This window comes from Bombina bombina, chromosome 3, assembly GCF_027579735.1.
Source record: "Bombina bombina isolate aBomBom1 chromosome 3, aBomBom1.pri, whole genome shotgun sequence".
Classification (NCBI taxonomy): Eukaryota; Metazoa; Chordata; class Amphibia; order Anura; family Bombinatoridae; genus Bombina; species Bombina bombina.
In genome coordinates, this window is record NC_069501.1 from 1,034,158,372 (window position 1) to 1,034,171,155 (window position 12,784).

The 12,784-nt window shown below is 39.2% G+C and overlaps 1 protein-coding gene across 1 annotated transcript in view; it reads right to left on the bottom strand.

Annotated features, from left to right (window-relative positions):
• Positions 1-12,784, bottom strand: part of DIP2B (disco interacting protein 2 homolog B) — a 624,447-nt gene that overhangs the window by 103,614 nt on the left and 508,049 nt on the right. Inside the window, 1 exon segment of the mRNA XM_053708237.1 lies at positions 11,564-11,687. Coding sequence (XP_053564212.1) covers positions 11,564-11,687 — 124 coding nt within the window.

A 12,784-nucleotide genomic window follows, 5' to 3' on the forward strand; every position in this document is an offset into this window, starting at 1 on the left:
GTCCCATGTGGTGGCGTCTATTGGAAACATTTTTCTGAATATAGGAGGGGGTGAGAAAGGCATACCGGGTCTATCCCACTCCTTAGTAATAATTTCAGTAAGTCTCTTAGGTATAGGAAAAACGTCAGTACTCGTCGGTACCGCAAAATATTTATCCAACCTACACATTTTCTCTGGGATTGCAACTGTGTTACAATCATTCAGAGCCGCTAACACCTCCCCTAGCAATACACGGAGGTTTTCCAGCTTAAACTTAAAATTTGAAATGTCTGAATCCAGTTTATTTGGATCAGATCCGTCACCCGCAGAATGAAGCTCTCCGTCCTCATGCTCTGCAAATTGTGACGCAGTATCAGACATGGCCCTAGCATTATCAGTATACTCTGTTCTCATCCCAGAGTGATCTCGTTTACCTCTAAGTTCTGGCAATTTAGACAAAACTTCAGTCATAACATTAGCCATGTCTTGTAGAGTGATTTGTAATGGCCGCCCTGATGTACTTGGCGTTACAATATCACGCACCTCCTGAGCGGGAGATGCAGGTACTGACACGTGAGGCAAGTTAGTCGGCATAACTTCCCCCTCGTTGTCTGGTGAATGTTGCTTAACATGTACAGATTGACTTTTATTTAAAGTAGCATCAATGCAATTAGTACATCAATTTCTATTGGGCTCCACCTTGGCTTTTGAACATATTGCACAAAGAGATTCCTCTGTGTCAGACATGTTTAAAAAAACTAGCAATTAGACTAGCAAGCTTGGAAATACTTTTCAACTAAATTTACAAGCAATATGTAAAAACGTTACTGTGCCTTTAAGAAGCACACAAAAAACTGTCACAGTTGAATAACAATGAACCGGATTAGTTATAGAAACCAAATTTAGCAAAGGATTGCACTCATTAGCAATGGATGATTAACCCTTAATATCAGAAAAAAACGTATAACAATTGAAAATATAAGCGTTTTTATCACAGTCAAGCACAGTCTCACAGGTCTGCTGTGAGTGATTACCTCCCTCAAAACTAGTTTTGAAGACCCCTGAGCTCTGTGGAGACGTCCTGGATCATGCAGGGAGAAAAAGACAGACTGTGACTGAATTTCTGATGCGTAGTAAAAGCGCCAAAATAGGCCCCTCCCACTCACACTACAACAGTGAGGGAAGCTCAGTAAACTGCTTTAATTTAAAACAAACGACAGCCATGTGGAAAATAAAGCCCAAAACAATTTTCACCAAGTACCTCAGATAATTAAACGATTTAACATGCCAGTAAACGTTTAAAATCTAATATATGAAATGTCATTAAAAAGCCTGCTGCTAGTCGCTCACACTGCAAGTTAGGCTAAAAGTTATATGCATACAGTATTTTCCCAGTGAAGTGCCATTCCCCAGAAATACTTAAGTGTAAACATATATACATATCAGCCTGATACCAGTTGCTACTACTGCATTTAAGGCTGTACTTACATTATATCGGTATTAGCAGTATTTTCTCAGTCAATTCCATTCCTTAGAAAATAATATACTGCGACATACCTCTTTGCAGGTGAACCTGCCCGCTATCCCCTGATCTGAAGTTACCTTACTCCTCAGAATGGCCGAGAACAGCAAACGGATCTTAGTTACGTCCGCTAAGATCATATACAAAAACTCAGGTAGATTCTTCTTCAAATTCTGCCTGAGAAGGAAACAACACACTCCGGTGCCGTTTAAAATAACAAACTTTTGATTGAAGATATAAAAAACTAAGTTTAATCACCACAGTCCTCTCACACATCCTATCTATTAGTTGGGTGCAAGAGAATGACTGGGTGTGACGTAGAGGGGAGGAGCTATATAGCAGCTCTGCTTGGGTGATCCTCTTGCACTTCCTGTTGGGGAGGAGTTAATATCCCATAAGTAATGATGACCCGTGGACTGACTACACTTAACAGGAGAAAAGTGAATTATTCCAAGAATTATTAAAAATGAATCAATGTAAACATTTTAAAAAGCGAGATGAGTAGATATTAAAGTCCTGGCCACTTGTAATATGCATTATTGACGAAATGTCCACACACCTTATAGAAAAGGAATTGCAATTACAGGAGCTAGAAGATGATATTCGCTCATCACGCAAATGCGAAGAGAATTTAGAAATAGCCGAAAATTTAATTGTTACATTTAAACAAGACATGGCCGCCTTAGATAAGCATAACCAAAAATTACTAGCCCAAATGACAGGTTTAAATAAACAACTCGCAGAGCCAGAAAGAGCTTAGTGAACTGAAAAGGCAATATAGCAATAATACGAAAGAGAGGTGGTAGGGGGCGCCCTTGGGTAACCAAATAAGTGTATAGAAACTCAGAGAGCTAGACTAAGCACAATATGTTGCACAAACAAATGATACAATAGAGTATCCTTAATAAGATATCCAAGAAAATGTGTCAGTGATATATAAATCAATAGTAAAACAATCCTAGTATGAATCAATATAAATCAATAAATATAAATCAGAAATAATCAAATATAATAGCATACCAATCTACTGTATGGGCTCTACAAAATTTCCGCAGCTATATACAGGGCGAGAATTTTTTTGTAGAAACGGCCCACCAGCCTTTGCTATATCTGCAAAGTGAGAGAATAAGAGATGGGAACCTGTCTAATAGCCGCATAACAGCTTGGACTCTTTCCTTACATGGCTGGCCTTTAGAAATTCGTAATGAGCAAAACAAAAAGAATCCAGTCGCACAGGGGCTTGCCGAGCTCCATGACTGTACTGCTAAGGATCATGGGGAAGTTATTAGAAGATGATTTCCTGGAGGAACAATTTCTTTCCCCATATAAAATATATAATGGAGGACCAGTGTCAAACATTACCGTGGGTATATGTTGATGGTTGTTCTTACCATGCCACTATTGATAATGAGAGCAGATTAGTCGCTGGCATTGGTATACCTTGGACAAATGGATTCCCAGATATTTCTGTAGGTTTCAACATTGGACCAAGATCCAGTCAAGTTGCAGAACTAACTTCTGCTCTAAAAACCATTGAGATGGTTATTGAACAAGGTATTCACAAATTTGTGATCATTACTGACTCAAATTATGCGTGTGACAGTTTTGTTGAATACATGCCAACTTGGAAAAGAAATGGCATGCAGAAAACTAACAACAAACCAGTCAAACATGGTAAGTTGTTCTGCGAGATTGATAAATTAGTGGTTTCCAATGGTTTAACCATACACTGGAAAAAGACCAAGGGTCATTCCAGGGTTCTAGGTCCTGATAAGGAAGGCAATGATCTTGCAGATTCATTAGCCAAATAAGGGGCCATAACTGGAGAATTCCTTAATATAGACCACTTAATGGGTGCAATTCAGGTAGAAGCCATTACCAGAAACCAGGCTAAACAACAGAGTGAGCCTAACCTGGTACAATGGAGTCAGGATTCTCCTAGTAAGGACCTGATCACTAGTTAAAAGGAAGACCCCATTATAAGTATCTTCTATAAACACATAGAAGATCCTGAAATCCCCATCTCAAAAGAGGACGGTATTGGCAAGGAAGATCTTAGAATCTTAATGAAATCCAGATCAAAATTCAAATTACAGGATGGTTTGTTAATTAGAACCTCCAAAACTGGCATCCACCATTTGGTGGTACCTACAGAGGTCTCATGCTTCAACATGCCCATGATGCTCCCACATCTGGCCATCGTGGTGCCAAATTAACGTATGCAATATTGCGTGACTACGCCTTTTGGCCGCACATGTTGAAAGATGTTCAAACCTACTGTCAAGGTTGTTTAATATGTCCACAGTTCCAACCCACTGCACCAACACATAGAGCATCATTGCAGAAAAGGGGGGTGGTAAAGCCATGGTCAGATATACAAATTGATTTTATTGGTCCTTATTGGTTTATAGGTCATCTAGAGGTAACAGATACATGTTAACAGTGAGATGCCTGTTCACTAAATGGGTAGAGTGCATCAGTACACCTAACAATAGTACTGAAACATGCGCAGCATTGCTCATCAACCACGTGTTTTCAAAATTTGGTTTACCCCAAAGAATCAAATCCGATCGGGGGATCCACTTCACTAGCGAAGTGATGTCCAAAATGTGGAAAATACTAGGGGTTAAAAGGAAGCTCCATATTGCATATAGAGCTGCCTCTAGTGGTGGTGTAGAGCGTTACAACTAGTACATTGTGAAAATCCTCAAAAAGTTTGTGAGTGAAACAGGTAAAGACTGGGATGTAAAATTACCTCTAATGGCACTAAGAGCAACTCCAAGTAGTGCTACTAAGATGTCACCTTTTAAATTGATGACTGGTAGAAGAATGGTTCTACCTCAACATCTTTTGTACTATACATCAGACCAGAACTTGATAAATGCTGCCAATACACATCAATATGTGGAGAACTTAAGGAAGCATTTGCAATATGCCTTTGCATTTGCTCAAAGGAACATAGAGAAGTCCGCAACTGCCACTAAAACCTATTATGATTTAAAAACTTTGAAAAAGGAATATAAAATTAATGATAAAGTTTATCTTTCTAACTTTGGAAGAGATCAGGTTAAGGAGAAGGAATTTCTTCCATCATGGAAGGGTCCTTTTGTCATTGCTGACAAAATATCTCCAGTTGCCTATACACAACTTCTCCCAGACAAACTGGAAATGTAAATCATGGTTTTAAAAAAGGAGAAATTAGAACTTCATATGAAATGAATTGTGTAATTTTCAAATGTTCCATTTATACTTAGATCATATTAAAAATATCTGTATATGTATTGATCTGAAAAATATACCATATTGGATGAATGTCTGCTAAATTAAATATAAATAATAGCTACATTGATAGATTTAAAATGTCTACTCATTTCAAAATGAACAACAACATTGTTTCTTTCATTTCAGACCTGTCAGAAACCAGTGTTGTCCAATGAAATATATCATAAATGTGTTTTCATGCATTCAAAATAACCTTATCAAGAGATGCACTAAATTAGAATATGAACTGAAATATTAATTAAATTCATGCTGAAAGTATTAAAATCCTTTTAAATCCCCTCATAAAAATGTGATTTTAAATATAGCTCTTAAAATATATATAAGTAGAATTGTATGGAAATATGCATCAGATAGGTATATTATGTAGATTTAAGGTTGTGCATAAACCTAATATCTGAGTTTATAGGAGGTGTGTAAATATGTTTGAAGGAATATTATAAAAGATATACTCATGTTTAGTATGAAAATACTCAGGGTAAATGGTATAAAATAATCCCATATATATTAAACATATAATTTATTAACGCTGGAAATTAAAGTGTATTAAAAAAACATTTTAAAGGTTAGATATTAGATTATTGGTAGTATTGATAATGAAAATGCATTTCTGGTTCTCTGCTGCCCTTTGATGGTATATGCAAGAATTACAACCAAAGGGAATTATAGTATCAGATAACCATATGTTTCCAGGGCCAATGATACGTTCAGCTCTGAGGGCCAATGGAACACAAGCTTCGGTAAGGGCCTATCAAATTTTTGTGGGAATGATTAAAGAAAAGAAGGAGGGGTTATATATTTGATAAAACACCCACACACTAGAGACAAGGACAGACTCAAAGAAACATAACTTTTTGACTGAGAGAGAAACACACAGGTTTGGGCCAAGTATCTTCTCTGCAAATTTTGGGACACTATCTTGGAATAGAAAGATAACAATTGAGGCCTATATCCTTGCAATAGTGGACTAAATCCTTCTTATATGACCCACAAGAAACTCTGGAAGCTGAATTCTCATACTGGTTATTTGGTAAAGTATATGCGATTATTAAGTATATATAATATTTCAATCAAAGGTATTCTATAGCTATAGTTTAATTGAAGCTGGTAATTTAAAGAGCATATTTTGTATTTTAAATTTATATTCATAGTCCTGCATAGTTTAGAACTAGTCATATTGATGCTAAAAAATTTTAGTTGCTAGAAAAGAATTTGCACTCCAGATTTATGTCAGATTTATTATTGTAAACTCTCTTAGAACTGTACATAAATTGGTTATTGTGGTTAAATCTCTGGTAGTTATTAATTAAGCATTGTTAAGCTAATAGTCCATATTCTAATATTGGAGGGAACTTAGCTGGATAATTATAGACTATTCTGGTATCCTCATTTGGGGTATTTTAATGTGATTCATTGCAAGGTTAATTTTGGAGATAACATAATTTATGCTTACCTGATAAATTCCTTTCTTCTGTAGTGTGATCAGTCCACGGGTCATCATTACTTGTGGGATATTAACTGCTCCCCTACAGGAAGTGCAAGAGGATTCACCCAGCAGAGTTGCTATATAGCTCCTCCCCTCTACGTCACCTCCAGTCATTCGACCAAGGACCAACGAGAAAGGAGAAGCCAAGGGTGTAGTGGTGACTGGAGTATAATTTAAAAAATATTTACCTGCCTTAAAAAACAGGGCGGGCCGTGGACTGATCACACTACAGAAGAAAGGAATTTATCAGGTAAGCATAAATTATGTTTTCTTCTGTTAAGTGTGATCAGTCCACGGGTCATCATTACTTGTGGGATACCAATACCAAAGCAAAAGTACACGGATGACGGGAGGGATAGGCAGGCTCTTTATACAGAAGGAACCACTGCCTGAAGAACCTTTCTCCCAAAAATAGCCTCCGAGGAAGCAAAAGTGTCAAATTTGTAAAATTTGGAAAAAGTATGAAGCGAAGACCAAGTTGCAGCCTTGCAAATCTGTTCAACAGAGGCCTCATTCTTAAAGGCCCAAGTGGAAGCCACAGCTCTAGTGGAATGAGCTGTAATTCTTTCAGGAGGCTGCTGTCCAGCAGTCTCATAAGCTAAACGAATTATGCTACGAAGCCAAAAAGAGAGAGAGGTAGCAGAAGCTTTTTGACCTCTCCTCTGACCAGAGTAAACGACAAACAGGGAAGACGTTTGTCGAAAATCTTTAGTTGCCTGTAAATAAAATTTAAGGGCACGAACTACATCCAGATTGTGCAAAAGACGTTCCTTCCTCGAAGAAGGATTTGGGCACAAGGATGGAACAACAATCTCCTGATTGATATTCCTGTTAGTGACTACCTTAGGTAAGAACCCAGGCTTAGTACGCAGAACTACCTTATCCGAGTGAAAAATCAAATAAGGAGAATCACAATGTAAGGCTGATAACTCAGAGACTCTTCGAGCCGAGGAAATAGCCATTAAAAATAGAACTTTCCAAGATAACAACTTTATATCAATGGAATGAAGGGGTTCAAACGGAACACCCTGTAAAACGTTAAGAACAAGGTTTAAACTCCATGGTGGAGCCACAGCTTTAAACACAGGTTTAATCCTGGCCAAAGCCTGACAAAAAGCCTGAACGTCTGGAACTTCTGACAGACGCTTGTGTAACAGAATGGACAGAGCTGAGATCTGTCCCTTTAAGGAACTAGCGGATAACCCCTTTTCTAAACCTTCTTGTAGAAAAGACAATATCCTAGGAATCCTAACCTTACTCCAAGAGTAACCTTTGGATTCGCACCAATATAGGTATTTACGCCATATTTTATGGTAAATCTTTCTGGTAACAGGCTTCCTAGCCTGTATTAAGGTATCAATAACTGACTCAGAAAAACCACGCTTTGATAAGATCAAGCGTTCAATTTCCAAGCAGTCAGCTTCAGAGAAGTTAGATTTTGATGTTTGAAAGGACCCTGAATCAGAAGGTCCTGTTTCAGAGGTAACGACCAAGGTGGACAGAATGACATGTCCACCAGATCTGTATACCAAGTCCTGCGTGGCCATGCAGGCGCTATTAGAATCACTGATGCTTTCTCCTGTTTGATTCTGGCAATCAATCGAGGAAGCATCGGGAAAGGTGGAAACACATGAGCCATCCTGAAGGTCCATGGTGCTGTCAAGGCATCTATCAGGACCGCTCCCGGATCCCTGGATCTGGACCCGTAGCGCGGAAGCTTGGCGTTCTGTCGAGACGCCATGAGATCTATCTCTGGTTTGCCCCAACGTCGAAGTATTTGGGCAAAGACCTCTGGATGAAGTTCCCACTCCCCCGGATGAAAAGTCTGACGACTTAAGAAATCCGCCTCCCAGTTCTCCACTCCCGGGATGTGGATTGCAGACAGGTGGCAAGAGTGAGACTCTGCCCAGCGAATTATCTTCGATACTTCCATCATTGCTAGGGAGCTTCTTGTCCCTCCCTGATGGTTGATATAAGCTACAGTCGTGATGTTGTCCGACTGGAACCTGATGAACCCCCGAGTTGCTAACTGGGGCCAAGCCAGAAGAGCATTGAGGACTGCTCTCAATTCCAGAATGTTTATTGGAAGAAGACTCTCCTCCTGATTCCATAGTCCCTGAGCCTTCAGAGAATTCCAGACAGCGCCCCAACCTAGTAGGCTGGCGTCTGTTGTTACAATTGACCAGTCTGGCCTGCTGAATGGCATTCCCCTGGACAGATGTGGCCGATAAAGCCACCATAGAAGAGAATTTCTGGTCTCTTGAATGGAATGAAGGACACGGCATGCACTTTGAAGTTTTGTTAACCTGTCCTCTGTCAGGTAAATCTTCATTTCTACAGAATCTATCAGAGTCCCCAGGAAGGGAACTCTTGTGAGTGGAAAGAGAGAACTTTTCTCTTCGTTCACTTTCCATCCATGCGACCTTAGAAATGCCAGTACTATCTCTGTATGAGATTTGGCAGTTTGAAAGCTTGAAGCTTGTATCAGTATGTCGTCTAAGTACGGAGCTACTGAAATTCCTCGCGGTCTTAGTACCGCCAGAAGAGTGCCCAGAACCTTTGTGAAGATTCTTGGAGCCGTAGCCAGTCCGAATGGAAGAGCTACAAACTGGTAATGCCTGTCTAAAAAGGCAAACCTTAGATACCGGTAATGACTTCTGTGAATCGGTATGTGAAGGTAAGCATCCTTTAAATCCACTGTGGTCAAGTACTGACCCTCTTGGATCATGGGCAAAATTGTTCGAATAGTTTCCATCTTGAACGATGGAACTCTTAGGAATTTGTTTAGGATCTTTAAATCCAAGATTGGCCTGAAGGTTCCCTCTTTTTTGGGAACTACAAACAGATTTGAGTAAAACCCTTGTCCTTGTTCCAACCGCGGAACTGGATGGATCACTCCCATTAATAAAAGATCTTGTACGCAGCGTAGAAACGCTTCCTTCTTTGTTAGGTTTGTTGACAACCTTGACAGATGAAATCTCCCTCTTGGGGGAGAGGATTTGAAGTCCAGAAGGTATCCCTGAGATATGATCTCTAACGCCCAGGGATCCTGAACATCTCTTGCCCAAGCCTGGGCGAAGAGGGAAAGTCTGCCCCCCACTAGATCCGGTCCCGGATCGGGGGCCCTCAATTCATGCTGTCTTAGGGGCAGCAGCAGGTTTTCTGGCCTGTTTGCCCCTGTTCCAGGACTGGTTAGGTTTCCAGCCTTGTCTGTAGCGAGCAACAGCTCCTTCCTGTTTTGGTGCAGAGGAAGTTGATGCTGCTCCTGCTTTGAAATTACGAAAGGAACGAAAATTGGACTGTCTAGCCTTGGCTTTGGCCTTGTCCTGAGGCAGGGCATGACCTTTACCTCCTGTAATGTCATCAATAATCTCTTTCAAGCCGGGCCCGAATAAGGTCTGCCCTTTGAAAGGAATATTAAGCAATTTAGATTTAGACGTAACATCAGCTGACCAGGATTTTAGCCACAGAGCTCTGCGTGCCTGAATGGCGAATCCTGAATTTTTAGCCGCAAGTTTAGTTAAATGTACTACGGCATCTGAAATAAATGAATTAGCTAACTTAAGGAATTTAAGTTTGTGTGTGATGTCATCTAGTGTGGATGATTGAAGTGTCTCTTCCAGAGACTCAAACCAAAATGCTGCTGCAGCCGTGACAGGCGCAATACATGCAAGAGGTTGCAATATAAACCCTTGTTGAACAAACATTTTCTTAAGGTAACCCTCTAATTTTTTATCCATTGGATCTGAAAAAGCACAGCTATCCTCCACTGGGATAGTGGTACGCTTAGCTAAAGTAGAAACTGCTCCCTCCACCTTAGGGACCATTTGCCATAAGTCCCGTGTGGCGGCGTCTATTGGAAACATTTTTCTGAATATAGGAGGGGGTGAGAAAGGCACACCGGGTCTATCCCACTCCTTAGTAACAATGTCAGTAAGTCTCTTAGGTATAGGAAAAACGTCAGTACTCGTCGGTACCGCAAAATATTTATCCAACCTACACATTTTTTCTGGGATTGCAACTGTGTTACAATCATTCAGAGCCGCTAATACCTCCCCTAGTAACACACGGAGGTTCTCAAGCTTAAATTTAAAATTTGAAATGTCTGAATCCAGTTTATTTGGATCAGAACCGTCACCCACAGAATGAAGCTCTCCGTCTTCATGTTCTGCAAACTGTGACGCAGTATCAGACATGGCCCTTGCATTATCAGCGCACTCTGTTCTCATCCCAGAGTGATCACGTTTACCTCTTAGTTCTGGTAGTTTAGCCAAAACTTCAGTCATAACAGTAGCCATATCTTGTAATGTGATTTGTAATGGCCGCCCAGATGCACTCGGCGCTACAATATCACGCACCTCCTGAGCGGGAGATGCAGGTACTGACACGTGAGGCGAGTTAGTCGGCATAACTCTCCCCTCGTTGTTTGGTGAAATATGTTCAATTTGTACAGATTGACTATTTTTTAAAGTAGCATCAATACATTTAGTACATAAATTTCTATTGGGCTCCACTTTGGCATTAACACATATAGCACAGATATCTTCCTCTGAATCAGACATGTTTAACACACTAGCAAATAAACAGCAACTTGGAAATACTTTTCAAAGTAATTTACAAATAATATGAAAACGAACTGTGCCTTTAAGAAGCACAGAAAAATATTATAACAGATAAAATAATTAAGTTATAGCATCAATCTTTGTCAGAATATACAGTTTTAGCAAAGGATTGTTCCCCTCAGCAAATGATAACTAACCCAGGCAGCAGAAAAAAAATACACAAATAAACGTTTTTTATATCACAGTCAATACAATCAGCACAGCTCTGCTGTATGATTACTTCCCTCAAAAAAGACTCTTGAGATCCCTGAACTCTGTAGAGAATATTGTAACAGAATAAGGATGCATAATTGATTCATAATCTAGTTTCTACATAAATATAATTCAGTGGTAACTAATCAAGAACTAAGGAATAAATATAAATTTTTAATTGTTACGTATATACATTTTATTGGTTGGCAACTGCTAAGATAAAAATAAATAATTTTGTAACCAGGTATATACCAACATGGTATAAGTGAAAATAGCAGGGTTAAAAAAATAGTAGTAGTATTATTTCCAAGTTCTGGGCACATAAAGAAATAATATATTGGGATCCTAAAAACAGACAACGTGGCTTTCAGCAGAGATTAAAGTCTGCTTTTGATAGTTTTCACTTTAGTTACAAAAATAGAACATGATAAAAAGAAGAATATTGAGCTTTTTAAGATCTGCAGGTGTCTTGTGCAAACTCACCAGGTGGATAGAGAAGCACCACATTATCCCCAGCATTAAGGTGACCCTTGTCACCTAACGCAGCTGCTATTCTCTCTGCTCTCTTGTGGAGCTGCAAGCAGGAGGCCGTGTTAACAGCTGTTCCCTGGAAAACAACAACAAGGTTAATGGAATTTAACTGAGAAGATATTTTTGCAATGTTAATGTCATACACACTTTTCTGCAATATAGGGGTGGAAAATAATATTAAACCAGACAGGGCAGACACATACATATGCAACATGTATATGACTGTAAACTTCCTTTAGTTTCAGGCCAGTAAGAAAAAGTTATTAGGCTTGTTTTTTAGGACATACTTGAAACCGAGAGAAATCTCAATGTATCCTTCCTGGTAAAATATTTTATAAATAAATAAATATTTAATAGTGTGTGGACTATTCTGACTAGTAATTTTTCTTCTGTTTGTGTGTATTTGTGTATAAACACAAATTATAAAAGAAAATGGAAAGCAAGTTATCTTTTGGTAAGACGATTATAAATAAATAAATAAATAAAGATATTCAGCAGGAGAGCACTCTCACTGCCAGGATGCATGCAAAATCCCACAGAAGATAAACAAAGCAGGCTTGAACTCACTGGACTAACAATAGGTGCCTTTTAATGTGATGCTTCGGGGAACATATCCCCTTCCTCAGACAAGGTGACAATGTGCATTTGCAACAATTTATACAAAAACAGTAAATACATAAGCCCCTCCCCCAAATTCAAAAGAAAAAAAAACATACCAAAAAGTAAACATGTTAAAATGCCTGAGTCCATATACAATAATAAGCTTAGAGTGAGCATATAGTGAATATGCTAATGTGTTCGATATATATACATAAATATGGGGATAAAAAGAGCATTGATCCATAGCATATGGATCACAAATAATACACAGCCATTAAAGAATTATCTGGGGGTAAGCAATATGACTCTTCGATGTCACTACTAATAAGGCTAGTATAGGTGGCTAGTTTATTTACTCATCAGAGGACTTGCTATAAAACATGATACCTTATATCCTGTATTTCTAATTGGTCCGCTTTAGAGCTGTGTATGAGACACATAGTATACCCAATCCAGCAGAGCGGCGGTGACCTCATCGCGTTACACCCCTATCGCATCAGCTGTGTAAACAAAGCAGCATGCTGTCATCCGTAGAGAGCGCTTCTGCCGAATCTTATAGTACACTGTCTCAGA